Source organism: Prionailurus bengalensis, chromosome C2, assembly GCF_016509475.1.
Source record: "Prionailurus bengalensis isolate Pbe53 chromosome C2, Fcat_Pben_1.1_paternal_pri, whole genome shotgun sequence".
NCBI classification, from domain to species: Eukaryota; Metazoa; Chordata; class Mammalia; order Carnivora; family Felidae; genus Prionailurus; species Prionailurus bengalensis.
Window position 1 is genome coordinate 13,881,876 of NC_057350.1, and position 12,221 is coordinate 13,894,096.

At 45.2% G+C, this 12,221-nt stretch overlaps 1 protein-coding gene across 9 annotated transcripts in view; it reads left to right on the forward strand.

Moving 5' to 3' along the window:
• The window catches only part of TIAM1 (TIAM Rac1 associated GEF 1), a 395,179-nt gene that overhangs the window by 348,627 nt on the left and 34,331 nt on the right, over positions 1-12,221 (forward strand). For 8 of the 9 annotated variants that reach the window (XM_043593759.1, XM_043593754.1, XM_043593753.1 and 5 more), the window contains one exon: positions 3,212-3,315. In XM_043593759.1, the coding sequence (XP_043449694.1) occupies positions 3,212-3,315 (104 nt within the window). Of the gene's footprint in view, positions 1-3,211; positions 3,316-7,299; positions 7,759-12,221 lie in introns of those variants that run through there. The other variant, XM_043593760.1, reaches the window with a different exon arrangement.

Consider the following 12,221-nt stretch of genomic DNA (forward strand, 5'->3'; position numbering starts at 1 on the left):
TCTGTTGTTTATTGTGTCTGCTGCTTCTCACTCATGGGGACCTGGTTCTTCCTGGGTTTTCTAATAATGGACTAGGAGTTTTAATTTGATCAAGCTTTATCTCTGGACATTATATGATACCGTTTTTAAGAGTGAATTCATCCAGAGGGATTTTGGTTGTGTCTTTGCCAGAGCCCTTGGAATACAAATCTACAATGATTTTAAGGTAGTTTGTTCATCTTAAGTGTCACGGACTGAATGTTTGTGTCCTGCCAAAATCTATACATTGAAGCCGTGAGCCCCGTGTGATTGTTCTTTGGAGTTGGGGCCTTTAGGAGGTAATCAGGCTTAGCTAAAGTTGGGAAAATAGGACCCCATGATGGGGTCCCCCCATGATGGGGTTAGTGTCCTCATGAGGAGAGCAAGAGAGCAGAGCTCAGTCTTCCCTTACGTGCACGAGGAAAAGGTCGTGTGAGCACATCGGGAGATGGTAGCCTTCCACAAGCCAGGGAAAGGGTCTCCACCAAGAACGGAATCTGTGAGCCCCTTGACATTGGACTTCCATCCTTCAGAACTGAGAGAAATAAATGTCTTATTTAAGCCACCACCTCTGTGGTCTTTTGTTACAGAAGCCCAAGCTGACTAAGACATAGAGTCTTCTGGAGGCAGTACATGGTGTAAATTTGAATCTCAAACACCCGTGGGGTCAGCCTGTGGTTATCCTCTTTGGAGAACCACCCCCCCCCCCCCCCTTGCTCCCTCCCTGGTCTTCTGTCCCAGAGTGTAGGCAGAATCAGACAAGCTTCCTTTCCCCTCCTCCCCTCTCTTCCCCTCCCCTTCCCTCCCTTCCCCTTCTCTTTCCTCCCCTTCCCTTCCCTTTTGCCAATGAATACCTGTTTATTTTATCTTTTTACATCTTTTTAGACCAGGGATGTAGCCCTTCAAAGGAACCGTGTGAATGAATGCGGGAGATTCAGTTCCAGGTCTCCAACTTGTGCCGATCTGACACCTGTTTTCTGTCTCTGGTCTTTACAGTTGAAACCAGAGTCTCCAGGACATTGGCTCCCAAGCTGTGATGGTACCGCTGTTGGGAAATGTGTGGGTGCATTTTTATTGGCACAGAGATTGGGGAGTGCTAATTGTATTTAGTGCCCAGGAGCGAGGGAGACTAAGTGTCTGCCAAATGTGCAATTTTGTACCCCGCCCCCCAGAATTGTTCCTCTCCTAACACCCATAGGTCTCTTTCTCTCTTCGGGAAACACTGCTCTAGGGTTTGGGGACTGATGGATTTACTCAATATCGCCACAGCTTTTAGACTGGCCCCACCACTTCTTTTTTTGTTTTCAGCTTCTTTTATTGTCTTCATTTTGGGCCCTGGGACTCGTTGGAGCTCAGCTCTATGTTTAAAAGGATTTTGTTATGTTTTATTTATCATTCTTAAGTGTTGTGTAGAGGTGAAGTTCCCTCTTTTCTTTCCCTTCCCTTCCTCCTTCCCTCCTTCCTTCCTTTCTTTTCTTTCCTTTTCTTTTCTTTTCTCTTCTTTTCTTTTTTCTTTCTTTCTTTCTTTCTTTCTTTCTTTCTTTCTTTCTTTCTTTCTTTCTTTCTTTCTTTCTTTCTTTCCCTCTCCCTTTCCCTGTCTCCTTCCTTCCTTCCTTCCTTCCTTCCTTCCTTCCTTCCTTCCTTCCTTCTCAGGATACCTAGGGCCACTGTATCATTAACAATGAAATCCTTTCATCTGTTTTCTCACTACCTTGTGAGCATCAGCTGTCCCCCAGGCATTGCATTACACAGTGGGGTCTGTAGAGTCACAGCAGTTGGCTGTACAGGCAGGGGGGTTGCCATTCTGCAGACTATAGTGTGAATGGTGCCCTGTGGGCTGTGCATCCTGGCTATTTAGGACAGTGCTGAGTGAGCTGTGGTTTCTGTGATCCAAGAGCTCAGTGCTTAGAAAAGTGTCCCTAAATGAGCTCATCCGCTCCTCCGCATTGGAGATCAACTCTTGCCCTTTTCTCTGGCCCCAGCCTCTAAGCCATTGCCCCCGTACAGAGTGTTCAGTCACTTTTTCCCCATGGAGGTGACAATATGACATAGTCGATAGCCACCAAGTTGACTGAGCTGCTTTCTTTGACTGCTACTGCCATATGGTAGAGTGAGCCAGTAATTAGAAAATCCTAGAGCCAGAGCAAAAGGGAGGACACAGACAGAAACTTCCATTCAGAGTGTATTCACTTTGTTGGTGCTTCATTCCAGAGGAGGAGGGGAGACCACAGGATACCATCTTGGAGCAGTGCTCGCTGGGAGGCGGGCTTCCTCCCTGTTTCCCAGCTGACTTCGAGTCCAAACAGAAAGTGATGCCAGGCAGGTTATGACTGTACTGGTGTCACTCGATAAGGCAACCTCTTTGCAAACCCAGGCTTTCTCATCGGAAGAGTCAGAGAGTGGCTCCCTTAACTCTCTCATCTTCTATCCTGTCCATTTATAGGGATGGTGCTGTCGTCCCGGATCCAGTGCCAGACTGGTTTGATTATACCACCGTCTCATCAGATTAGCTAGAGGGTTTTAAATGTCTTAGAGCCTTGGAACCCCAGGTGTGGTCCGTGGACCTACAGTACTGATTGGTGTCATCGTGGGGCTTGTGAGAAATGCAGAATTTTCGGTTCGACCCCAGATCTTTTGAATCTGAATCTGCAGAGTGTGATCCCCTGTGGGTTCAGATGCTCTTTAAATTTGAGAAGCCCCCCCCAGAGGCCTGTGATTGCAGTGTTCTCTTCCTTCTCTTTTACATAGAGTATGCCGGGAAGTATGGAAGTTTGGTGTTCTGTTTATAGCTTGCCAGACTTCGCAAAAACAGGTATCATACGTATTGTGGACCGAATGTTTACGTCCCTGGGTCCACCTCCAAATACCATGGCGTGGGAGGTTAGGGCTTCAACTTGAGTTTGTTGTGGGGGGGCGGGGCGCATCATAACAATTAGGTATTGGAAAAATATATATACATATATATATGCTATTATGCTAATTATATATATATATATTATGCTATAATATAAAAATAATACTAGTAACAATAAAAACACACTTACTGAGCCAAGATCGTGGAGCTCGTATTTGGAGGGTCTCACAATGTATGTACCTGTCGTGAGCCTGACCCCGTGCCCCGCTTTGCCCAGGCATGGCTTTTAGCGGTTGGTGCACATGCCGACCCTCATTTTCCTCTGATGTCGTCTTGCAGGGCACGGCCTGTGCGGCGAGCAGGGCAGTGGTGCTGAGACCGCTCTGGAGGAGACCGAAGGGCCGGACCTGGAATCCTCAGATGAAACTGATCACAGCAGCAAGGTGAGAGATTTTCATTTTCACGTCCCACGTGTCAAACCACCGAAGAATCACAACTGACACGTCACCTTTGCAGCCGTATGCGGTCAGGAGGCCTCTCCCCGGGACCAAGTGCTTTTACTCTGAGCGGTCACGAGATAAGACACAAAATCCAAATTACCACCTTGGTAACAAACCTGTGCGTGAGCTTACAGGGCAGAAGTCCCTTTGCACGGGTTCAAGTCTCATTTCATCCGATTTCCTTCTTACGTCTCCGTCTGTGCTTGAAAAGGCAGCATCCAGTTTGTGTGCTGCTGGGTCAGTTACACCTTCTTGCTCTTCTGGTTTCTGCACTGAACTCTTCTTGGGTTGTCTGTGTGTGGCTCCTGTTAAAGGGAAAGAAACCATCTTTTAATTTATTCGAATAGCATGTTCCTTGGTTGGCTGAGGCCTTATTCTGCCTCTCTTTGGTGGAAGGCTGTGTATTTGTTTCCCATAATTCATCATGCTTCCACCCTTCCACCCTCACTTCCCAGAGGGTTCTGTGGATCAGTAAGTAATGTCTTCTTAGCACAGTCTCCAGAGTACGGCAGTTTGAAAACCTGGTGTTACCTCCGTCCAAAGGCCGTTCCGCAGCAAAAGTCATTGTATGTGATTCTGTTTCTGTATTTATTCACCTTAAAAAAAAAAAAAAAACAAATAATACGCACGTGTTTATTTTGATCCCTCCACCTAGCTTTTGTTCTTCTGTTTGATATTTACCATTTGCCCTGATCAAATCCTGTAACAGGGTGATTTTTGCCTTCACCCAGTGATTGGATGACTGGGGAGGTCAAATAATATAACAGTAGGAGAGCACGTTGGCCAGGGAAATATATGATTCAAATATGGACCCTTATTTTAAAAAACCTGCATTTCTCTATGTGTCCTTTTTTTTTTTTTTTTGTCTCTCTTGGTGTTTCTGTCTCTGTAAGACTCTCTTGAGTGCCCGTGTCACTTTTACCCATGTGTGTGTCTTTGGTCCTCATGGGATTACCTTCCTTGGTGTCCTTTCTAAGTTGGGTGCAATATAAAATGTAATATTTGAATATAAAATTTAATATTGAAATTTAATATTTGGAAATTTAATATTTGAACTTTCAAATTTAATATTTGAAACTAACTTTAATATTTGTAAAGGGCTTTACGTTGGTTATTAATTAAAACGCAGATGAATGGTAGGGCACCTGGGTGGCTTCGTTGGTTGAGTGTCCCACTAGGGCCCAGGTCACGATCTCGCGGTTCGTGAATTCGAGCCCCACGTCGGGCTCTCTGCCGTCAGCACGGAGCCCGCTTTGGATCCTCTGTCCCCCTCTCTTTGCCCCTCCCCGTCTTGCATTCTCTCTCTCTCTCTCTCTCTCTGTCTCAAAAATAAACATTAAAAAAAAAAAACCCACAGATGAATGGAAATACACACATTTCATTTAAAGCCAAAAAACACCAAGCAAACAAAAACTTGCTTAAACTTAACTTTTTTATGTTTGTGGCCCTTACTTTACTTTTACATACTTGGGGGAGGAGACAGGGACAGCCCCCCTCAGGGAGAAATGGATATTTCCAAACTGGGGTCAGATATTTCGAAAGGTATTTATTAAGTTATTTTGTTATTGAATGTTAATTCTCAGTTTCTAATTTGATTTAGGAATACGGCTATTTTTCCTATATCTAAAACATTAATCTCTGAATACTTTTTAACTTGGATCATTTTTACCTCAGTGTAATAGCCCTGTGTTCTCATTCCTTGTGGATTTTGAGATTGTTTTCATTTAAAATTTTGTGAGTCATGAGGTCCTAAACAGGGTCCTCTATAATATTAGGTCTGGCAGTGGAGAGGAAGGAAGGGGCCCTGGGGTTTTGTTGACTGCCTGTGGATGCCTGTCTGACTTCATGGTTCTTTCTCCAGAGAACAGGCCCTACAGCTCACCTGGAACAGACAGGGTCAGGTGCAGGAACAGGCCAGCTCGTCCCTGGATTTCACTGTACGATGCTCAGTGCGCTTTCCTGAAAGAGAACTGCTTCAGAGTTATTGATGACAAGTTTGGGTGATGATCAGTATTTTTGAAGCTAGTGCAGTGACCCGTGCTAAAACCATAGGTTCATCTTTTCTTTTCACCAGGTCGGAGGGCACTGTGTGATTCTGTACCTGAAAATACTCCCTAGGTTTGCCTCGATTCACATTTTATCTTTATTTGAATGATTTTGTCACTCAACCCAAGTTAGTTAACTAAATTAGCCTTTAATGAGTTACTTTCTCACTTTGGATATTTGGAAGCAAAAATCTTAAATTGTGCAAATGGTTCTTCTGGAGTCTGGGTCCTACTGTGGATTCTTCTACATATTGGGCACCATTCATATTAACTTCCCTCATCCTCTCAATACCTCTGAGAGAGAAATCCTGTTATTCCCTCTATCTTATAGGTAATGACATTGGAACAGAGAGGTTAACAACTCACTGAAGGTCACACAGCTCTGAGATGGCAAAACCAGGCCTTGTATTGTTATTGGCTATGCTAAAACTATCTTCTGGCCAGATTGGTTAAAGTGTGGTGTTAAATACCAAGTTTCAGAAAAAGGAGTTAATTAATTAATGTGCTGTGTAAGTCAATTAGCTAGAAACTCAGTAGCCACTTAAATATTTTCTTAATGCTTAAGCTTTTGGGGTGTCTTGTCTTATGATTTAAAGTAAGGAATACCTGGGGGTGCCTCAGTCAGTTAAGCTTCCAACTTGGGCTCAGGTCATGATCTTGTGGTTTGTGGGTTCGAGCCCCGCATCAGGCTGTGTGTTGCCAGCTCAGAGCCTGGAGCCTGCTTCGGATTCTGTGGCTCCCTCTCTCCTGCTACCCCCTCCCCCGCCAGGGACGCGCCTGAGCTCTTGAGCACGCATGCGCGCTCTCTCTCTGTCTCTCTCTCTCCCCCAAAAGTAAGTAAACATTTAAAAAAAAAAAAAAGTAAGAGCAAGAGTTTCTTGATCAAGCTTATTCTTTTGACATGTCTCCTAGATCAGTAATTCTTCTTGAGAATAAACCAAACGTTAATTTTTAAGTTGTAAGCTGCCGTAAACACGGAAGGATGGTTTAGCCTTTGCTTCGAATGCACCAGGCTGGGTGTAGAATGTAAAAACAAGTAAATAAACCAACAAGTCAAGAAATGACATGAAATGAAACAAGCAGTCATTTTTTTCTTTATTCCTGCTGAGTGTGTGAAGACTGTTGATTTTTTTGTTTAATATTTTTGTTGCTCTTCCGAAATGAATTGCTTTACGAAACATTGGGCAGAATACAAGAGAATGCAGGCTTGAGTGTAATGTGTTTTTTGATTTTTTTTTGTAAATAGCAGTTTTCGCTATTTGTGGCCTTTTGGGGTTAAGCAAGTAGATAATTATGAGCTTGCCGGGCATTGGTGGCCCTGGGGTGGGGGCGGGGCTCCCACACCGCAGGGGGGCAGTCTAGCCTCTTTGTGAGCCACCTCCCTCCTCTTGTGACTGTGGTGATAGCCTCAAAGGGGGCCTTCTCCACCGGCCACTGGTTTCTCTGCTTCTCCTGGAAAACTCTTGTCTCTGGAAATGAATGCTGATGAGCTCCCGGCTGCTGTCCTTATGCATCCCAGGCCCCCTGGCAGCTGTGATTTTGTTTTCCATTTAGCCAATGTATTAGAATAATTTTCAGAACATTTCCATTCTGAAAGCCTTGCTTCTGTCTTTTTTTTTTTTCTTTTTAATCCAAATTGGGATTGTCTTGGAAATGTCTGCTTTAGTAACAAAGCATTAGCGGAAGATGTGAAAACATAAGCTGTTCCAAGAACGTAGTTTGTTTTTATTTATTTATCTATTTGTTTTTTAGTGCCTGCTCCCGACTCAGTGAGAGAGGGGTGCCTTCAAAGTTGTGGGAGCCTGCCGGGTTGAATATCCCCGAGCACAGCGTGACGCTGGCCAATCAGCTGATCTTGGCCGCAGAGCAGACTGCTCACATCCTGGGCAGGCTTTTTCGGCTTTGTGTTCTGGTCCCTTTTGGTTCTCCCTTTCTGGAACTTTTGTTGGTTAGCCAGGTGAAATCAAAGCATGAATTCGAGTCCGCGAGTTAGCCTTTGACCCCATCCCAGAGGCCGCTGACGGGAAGAGGGGTGCTGGTCTGGGGACGGGGGGCGCACTGCTGCCCTCCTTGCTGTGTTGAGATGCGACAGTAGGTTTCACCGGCGAGCCCAGCCCGCATGGGCTGTCTGTGTGAGAGGATGCTCCCTTGGGAACTGGAAGGCGTTTGGCGCTCTCGGGGTATTTTAGGAAACTTCTCTTTCTGTGCGGAGCATGTCAGGTGGTAGCATTACCATGAGAATATATTCCTGATGATGTCTGCACTGTGGAAAATAAAGCGCAAGCCCAGGATCGAAAACAGTTACAAGTCCGGGGACTCTGTGTATCAGACGCTTCCTCTGGTGAGCATGTTTGAATTCTGTCTTGCTAACCTTGTTTCTGTTATGACTTTCCAGCTGAATTGTCTTCCAGCCCCATTTCCCCATATTGCGTCTTTTTGCCCTCCAGTTCCCCTTGTTGATAAAGAGACATGTAGTTTAGCATGGGGGTGGGCATCGGTAGTTGGTGTGAAGCCGAATTTGCCTCGAATCTTCACATTTATATATATATTTTTTCATTCTTAAATGGCCTGAAGATGTAATGTGTATTTTGTTTAATAATTTTTAAAAATGTTTTACTTATTTTTGAGCGAGAGAGAGACAGAGCGCGAGCAGGGGAGGGGCAGAGAGAGGGGGAGCCACAGAATCCGAGGCGGGCTCCAGGCTCTGAGCCGTCGGCACAGAGCCCGACGCGGGGCTCGAACTCACGGACCGTGAGATCATGACCTGAGCCGAAGTCGGACGCCTAACCGACTGAGCCACCCAGGGGCCCCAGTAGTGTGTATTTTTAAAACGAAGTGAGAGTTGAGTTTTCCCCCTTTCTTTTGGTTGTTGAGATTTCAAGTGTGTTTGTATTATGTGTATGGCAAATCTCCCCTAACCCCACCTCAGAGTGTTCCGCATGTGTTTCTGGAAGAAGGGTGTTCACCTTGCCTCCTATAACGTTTTAAGGGTTTTGGACTTTATCTCTGCTTACTTGAGAAGGAGATGTTTATAGATGCGTTGGTGCAGGGAATGTGTTGGTGGTTTGACGTCCACTGACTTCTATTGTACGTGTCAGTTCCTGTAGTAAAGTGTTGAGTCCCTAATAAGACAATCTGGTGGGTTAATGACAAGGACTAATTTAACCAAATCACATTGAACTTTTAAAAATAGCTTCATATTAACATTGGAGTCTGCCTGCCATGCGATCTTTGTGTCACTTAGTGCAGCTTGAACTTTGGCAGTAAGTACACCCGATTTACTCAGTTGAGCCTTCGTCCTTCCTAGAGGTCTCTTCTTCAAAGTTTGTTCAAAAGGAGACAGAGAAGGTGATGGAAAACTATGGGGATTGCCATTGTGTATAGTGGTCTCTGAAATTATAGAGAACATGACTTTGGTGTTTGTCTCCAAAAGAGCTTAAGTAAAGGTTATAAGATTTTAGGCCACTCTGGCCCCTTTTAAATCTGTGGGATGTGTTAAATCGGTCACACTTAAAGGACAGTTTTAGGACTCTGAACTCCTCTAGAGATAGAAATTGCCCTCGGTGGTTGCATAACAGGAAGGGCTTAAACAGCTGGGTAGCTTGAGTCAATAGTGTGTACTTAAAAGCCTCCCCCTTCTTTTTGTACTTTCTTTTCATCTTCCACAGGAAGAAAGCGATATTATAAACATTGAGCTTCACGCTGGCCCCAGTAAAGTGGTCCATTTCCTCCTGCAATTGTGTACTCTCTTCTGCATGGTGGTTGGATAGTTCTGAGCTATGGCAGTAGAACGGCTTTGCTACCTTGAACAGTCTCTAACCGGCAGCTCTGAAATGCCTGAAAGTGCTTTTCTGTTTCCAGGGTGACTGATTGCAGTCCTCAAGCCGGGAGAGGTCTGTACTTCTCCCATTGCAGAAACCTCGCTTGTCCCCTCCTCCCGAGCTGCCCTTCTCCCCTTGTCCTGGTTCCAGGACACTTGGCTTTCGGGAGTGTGTTGAGACCCCCCCCCCCCCCCCCCCCAGCAGCCGCCTCTCCGGGCATCTCTGACCCCAGAGCTTGGTGTAGAATCATGAGGAGACCACAAAACGCTCCGTGACAGAGCGGGGGAAGCTTTGCGTTCCTCGTACATCCTACATCGTGGCCTAGCTCCCTAGGACCTTGATGTTAAAAAAAGAAAAAAAGTTCTGGCCACAGCATAGGGTCAGGGGGACTTAAAAGTTGGGCCACAGCGTACAAAATCTCCGCATTCTTCTAGAAAATACCTGCATTTCATACTTCCTTCTAAGGATGTTTTCTGGGTCAGATTTTAGTAAAACAAAATTCTCAAACTTGATGACATCATTTTAGGTTAAATGTTTCCAAGCAAAAGTTTCCTTATGAGCTTTGTAAAACGTGCTTTGCCAGTATGCACTGTAACTTGGAATTCTGTCTTTTTATTCCTTATTTAAATAACATGGAATTGACAGTAAGCAGACTTCGTCCATGTTGAGATTACGTCCATGTTCCTCACGAGAGTTTATATCTTGAATCAGAGAACAGGGTTGCCCATGTTGAAACTTCATTAACCCCCTCCTCTGTGTTAGAGACCACCTAGCTAAATCTGTCCTAAGCGGAGGATTGTGTCTAATAAGGAAGGGATGCCTAAGGCTTTGAACTCTCAGAAGAGGACTTAAGGGAATTTGGGGGTGTCTCTGGGATGCTAAAGGTTTTTCCTAATAGAATCCAGAACTTGGCTCAGAGCGGGAGAAAGAGGAGTAGGCTGGGTGTTTGGAGTGAGGTTGGATAGGACGTGGCTAGGTTTAGATGCACCATAGCCCTAGCCCACAGCCCACTAACCTTAGCTCTCCCCTTGGACCTGCTTAAAATAAGGATACCAGACCTTAGAAGTAGTGAACTTCACACAGGTAAAGTCAGAAGCTCTCCTCACACTCTTGAAAATGGAAACCTCAGGGTGTGGTGAAACCAAGGGAATAAAAACCTGGAAAGACCTTCCCACACCTTCCATTACTATACGTAGATGTCGGGGAGAATGGCAACAGGTCAGTGTAGTGAGAACTGGGAGCACAAAGGGAAGTGTCTTCTGGAATCCTGTGCCTTTGCTATGTGTCAGAGTCCCCAGGTTGTAACTTTGGCCCCTCCTGAAAGTGTGAGGCGCCCTTGGTATACCATAGGAGGACATTGGATTTCACATGGTAACCTGTCTAAATGATAAAAGTGCAGAAAGGTGTATTGCATCTCTGATGGGAACGAAGGGATGGATTTATTTATCATGAGGAGTAGCTTTGATGTTCATCTGCAGGGAAATGACAGGTAGCCGTGGTTAGTGCCGGGCCGGTTAGAAAAGCTTTGTGAAAGGAAAGGTGCCAGTTATACGTTTGTTGCGTTAGTTTCCTTTGCAGAACGCTAAATCTAAACGGTAAAAGTCAGGTGGGAAAAGCTGGAGAGCAGGGCAGTTACTTGTCAGACTTTCTCGCCCACAGGATTTTAGTTTTGGTGAGGTTTTCTCCCCCAACCCCCCTGTCATGTCTATGTTATAATGCAGACGGTATAAATCATCACTGGATCATTTAAAAGACGTGTGAGCATTTTTGTTACAACGGGTCTTTTATTCCTGTGCCATTTTTAAGACAAAGCCATATTTAAACTGGATGTTTCAGGGTGACAAGTTAGTAAAACACTAACATAACTAAATAAAACTGTGTAGTTGGTTTCTACAGAAACAAGCTTTGATTAAATTCTTTTTTAACAGCCTTGTTGAGATATAATTCACATATCATACAGTTGAGCCCATTTTGGTGAGGTTTTTTTTTTTTTGTCAGTCACTGAAGGGAGGATTCTTCATGGGAATATACAATGTCTGGAACGCTGAATCCGTAGAGAACATTGAACAGTGCCCCTGACAGGTGACTAATACCTCTGGCACATAAGACTAGGGTTAGCGCTAGCAGCAAATAAGCTGCGGTCACTGCAAGAGAATTGAAAGAATAATTTTGTGGATTTGGCTCTACTCTTGGCTTGTCATGCCATTGTTGTTAACGTATCCTTGTTAGGTTCTGATTTCCCTAGTCCTTGTCCTGCCTTTATTCCAGGCTCCCTTCCCTTGGGGATGTGCTAATGAAGAAAAGGCATATTAATGTTGGCTGCCCTCCTCTGCGTTTAAGAGATTGCCCCCATGGGGTCCCCTTGGTTTTAGCTCCTCTGCCCTGCACAAAAATGCCAGCGTTGACTTTCAGCTCTGGGCAGCAACTATTGTTTTGGGGAAGATGTTCTTCTCATGTTCTTCCTGGGTACGTGGGTGATAGAAGTCGTTCTTTATTTGCACACGTGTTGATTGGGAATCGTCTGTGCTGAGGGATGAATTAGAGAATGGAAGCCGGGGAGAGGAGGAGGAGGAAGAGTGGACAGCCTGCCTTCGAGGAGATATCCGGCAAACATTTGTAGGGTGGCACATTTGGACAAATATTAATAAACTAGATTTTGTGCTGCGAAGTAGCCTCTGGAGTCATTCCACCAGGGGCTTTAAAAAATATGCTGGCTCATGCCATCCTGGAGATCCTGATTGAATTGACCTGGAGGGTTAGCTGGGCATGTTCCCCAGGTGAGTCCCATAGGCAGCCGAGGTGGCCAAGCACTGGGCCCAGGGATTTTCAGCAGCACATCTACCACCCACGCTCTGGAGAACTGTCTTGCATAACTTGGAAAACTGGAACTTTAGAATCCTAGAACCCTCAACTTCTACCCGAATCATCCTGGACAGAGACTAGGTGGAGGCTGGACTCCCCCACGGAAGCCTTATTCAGGGCC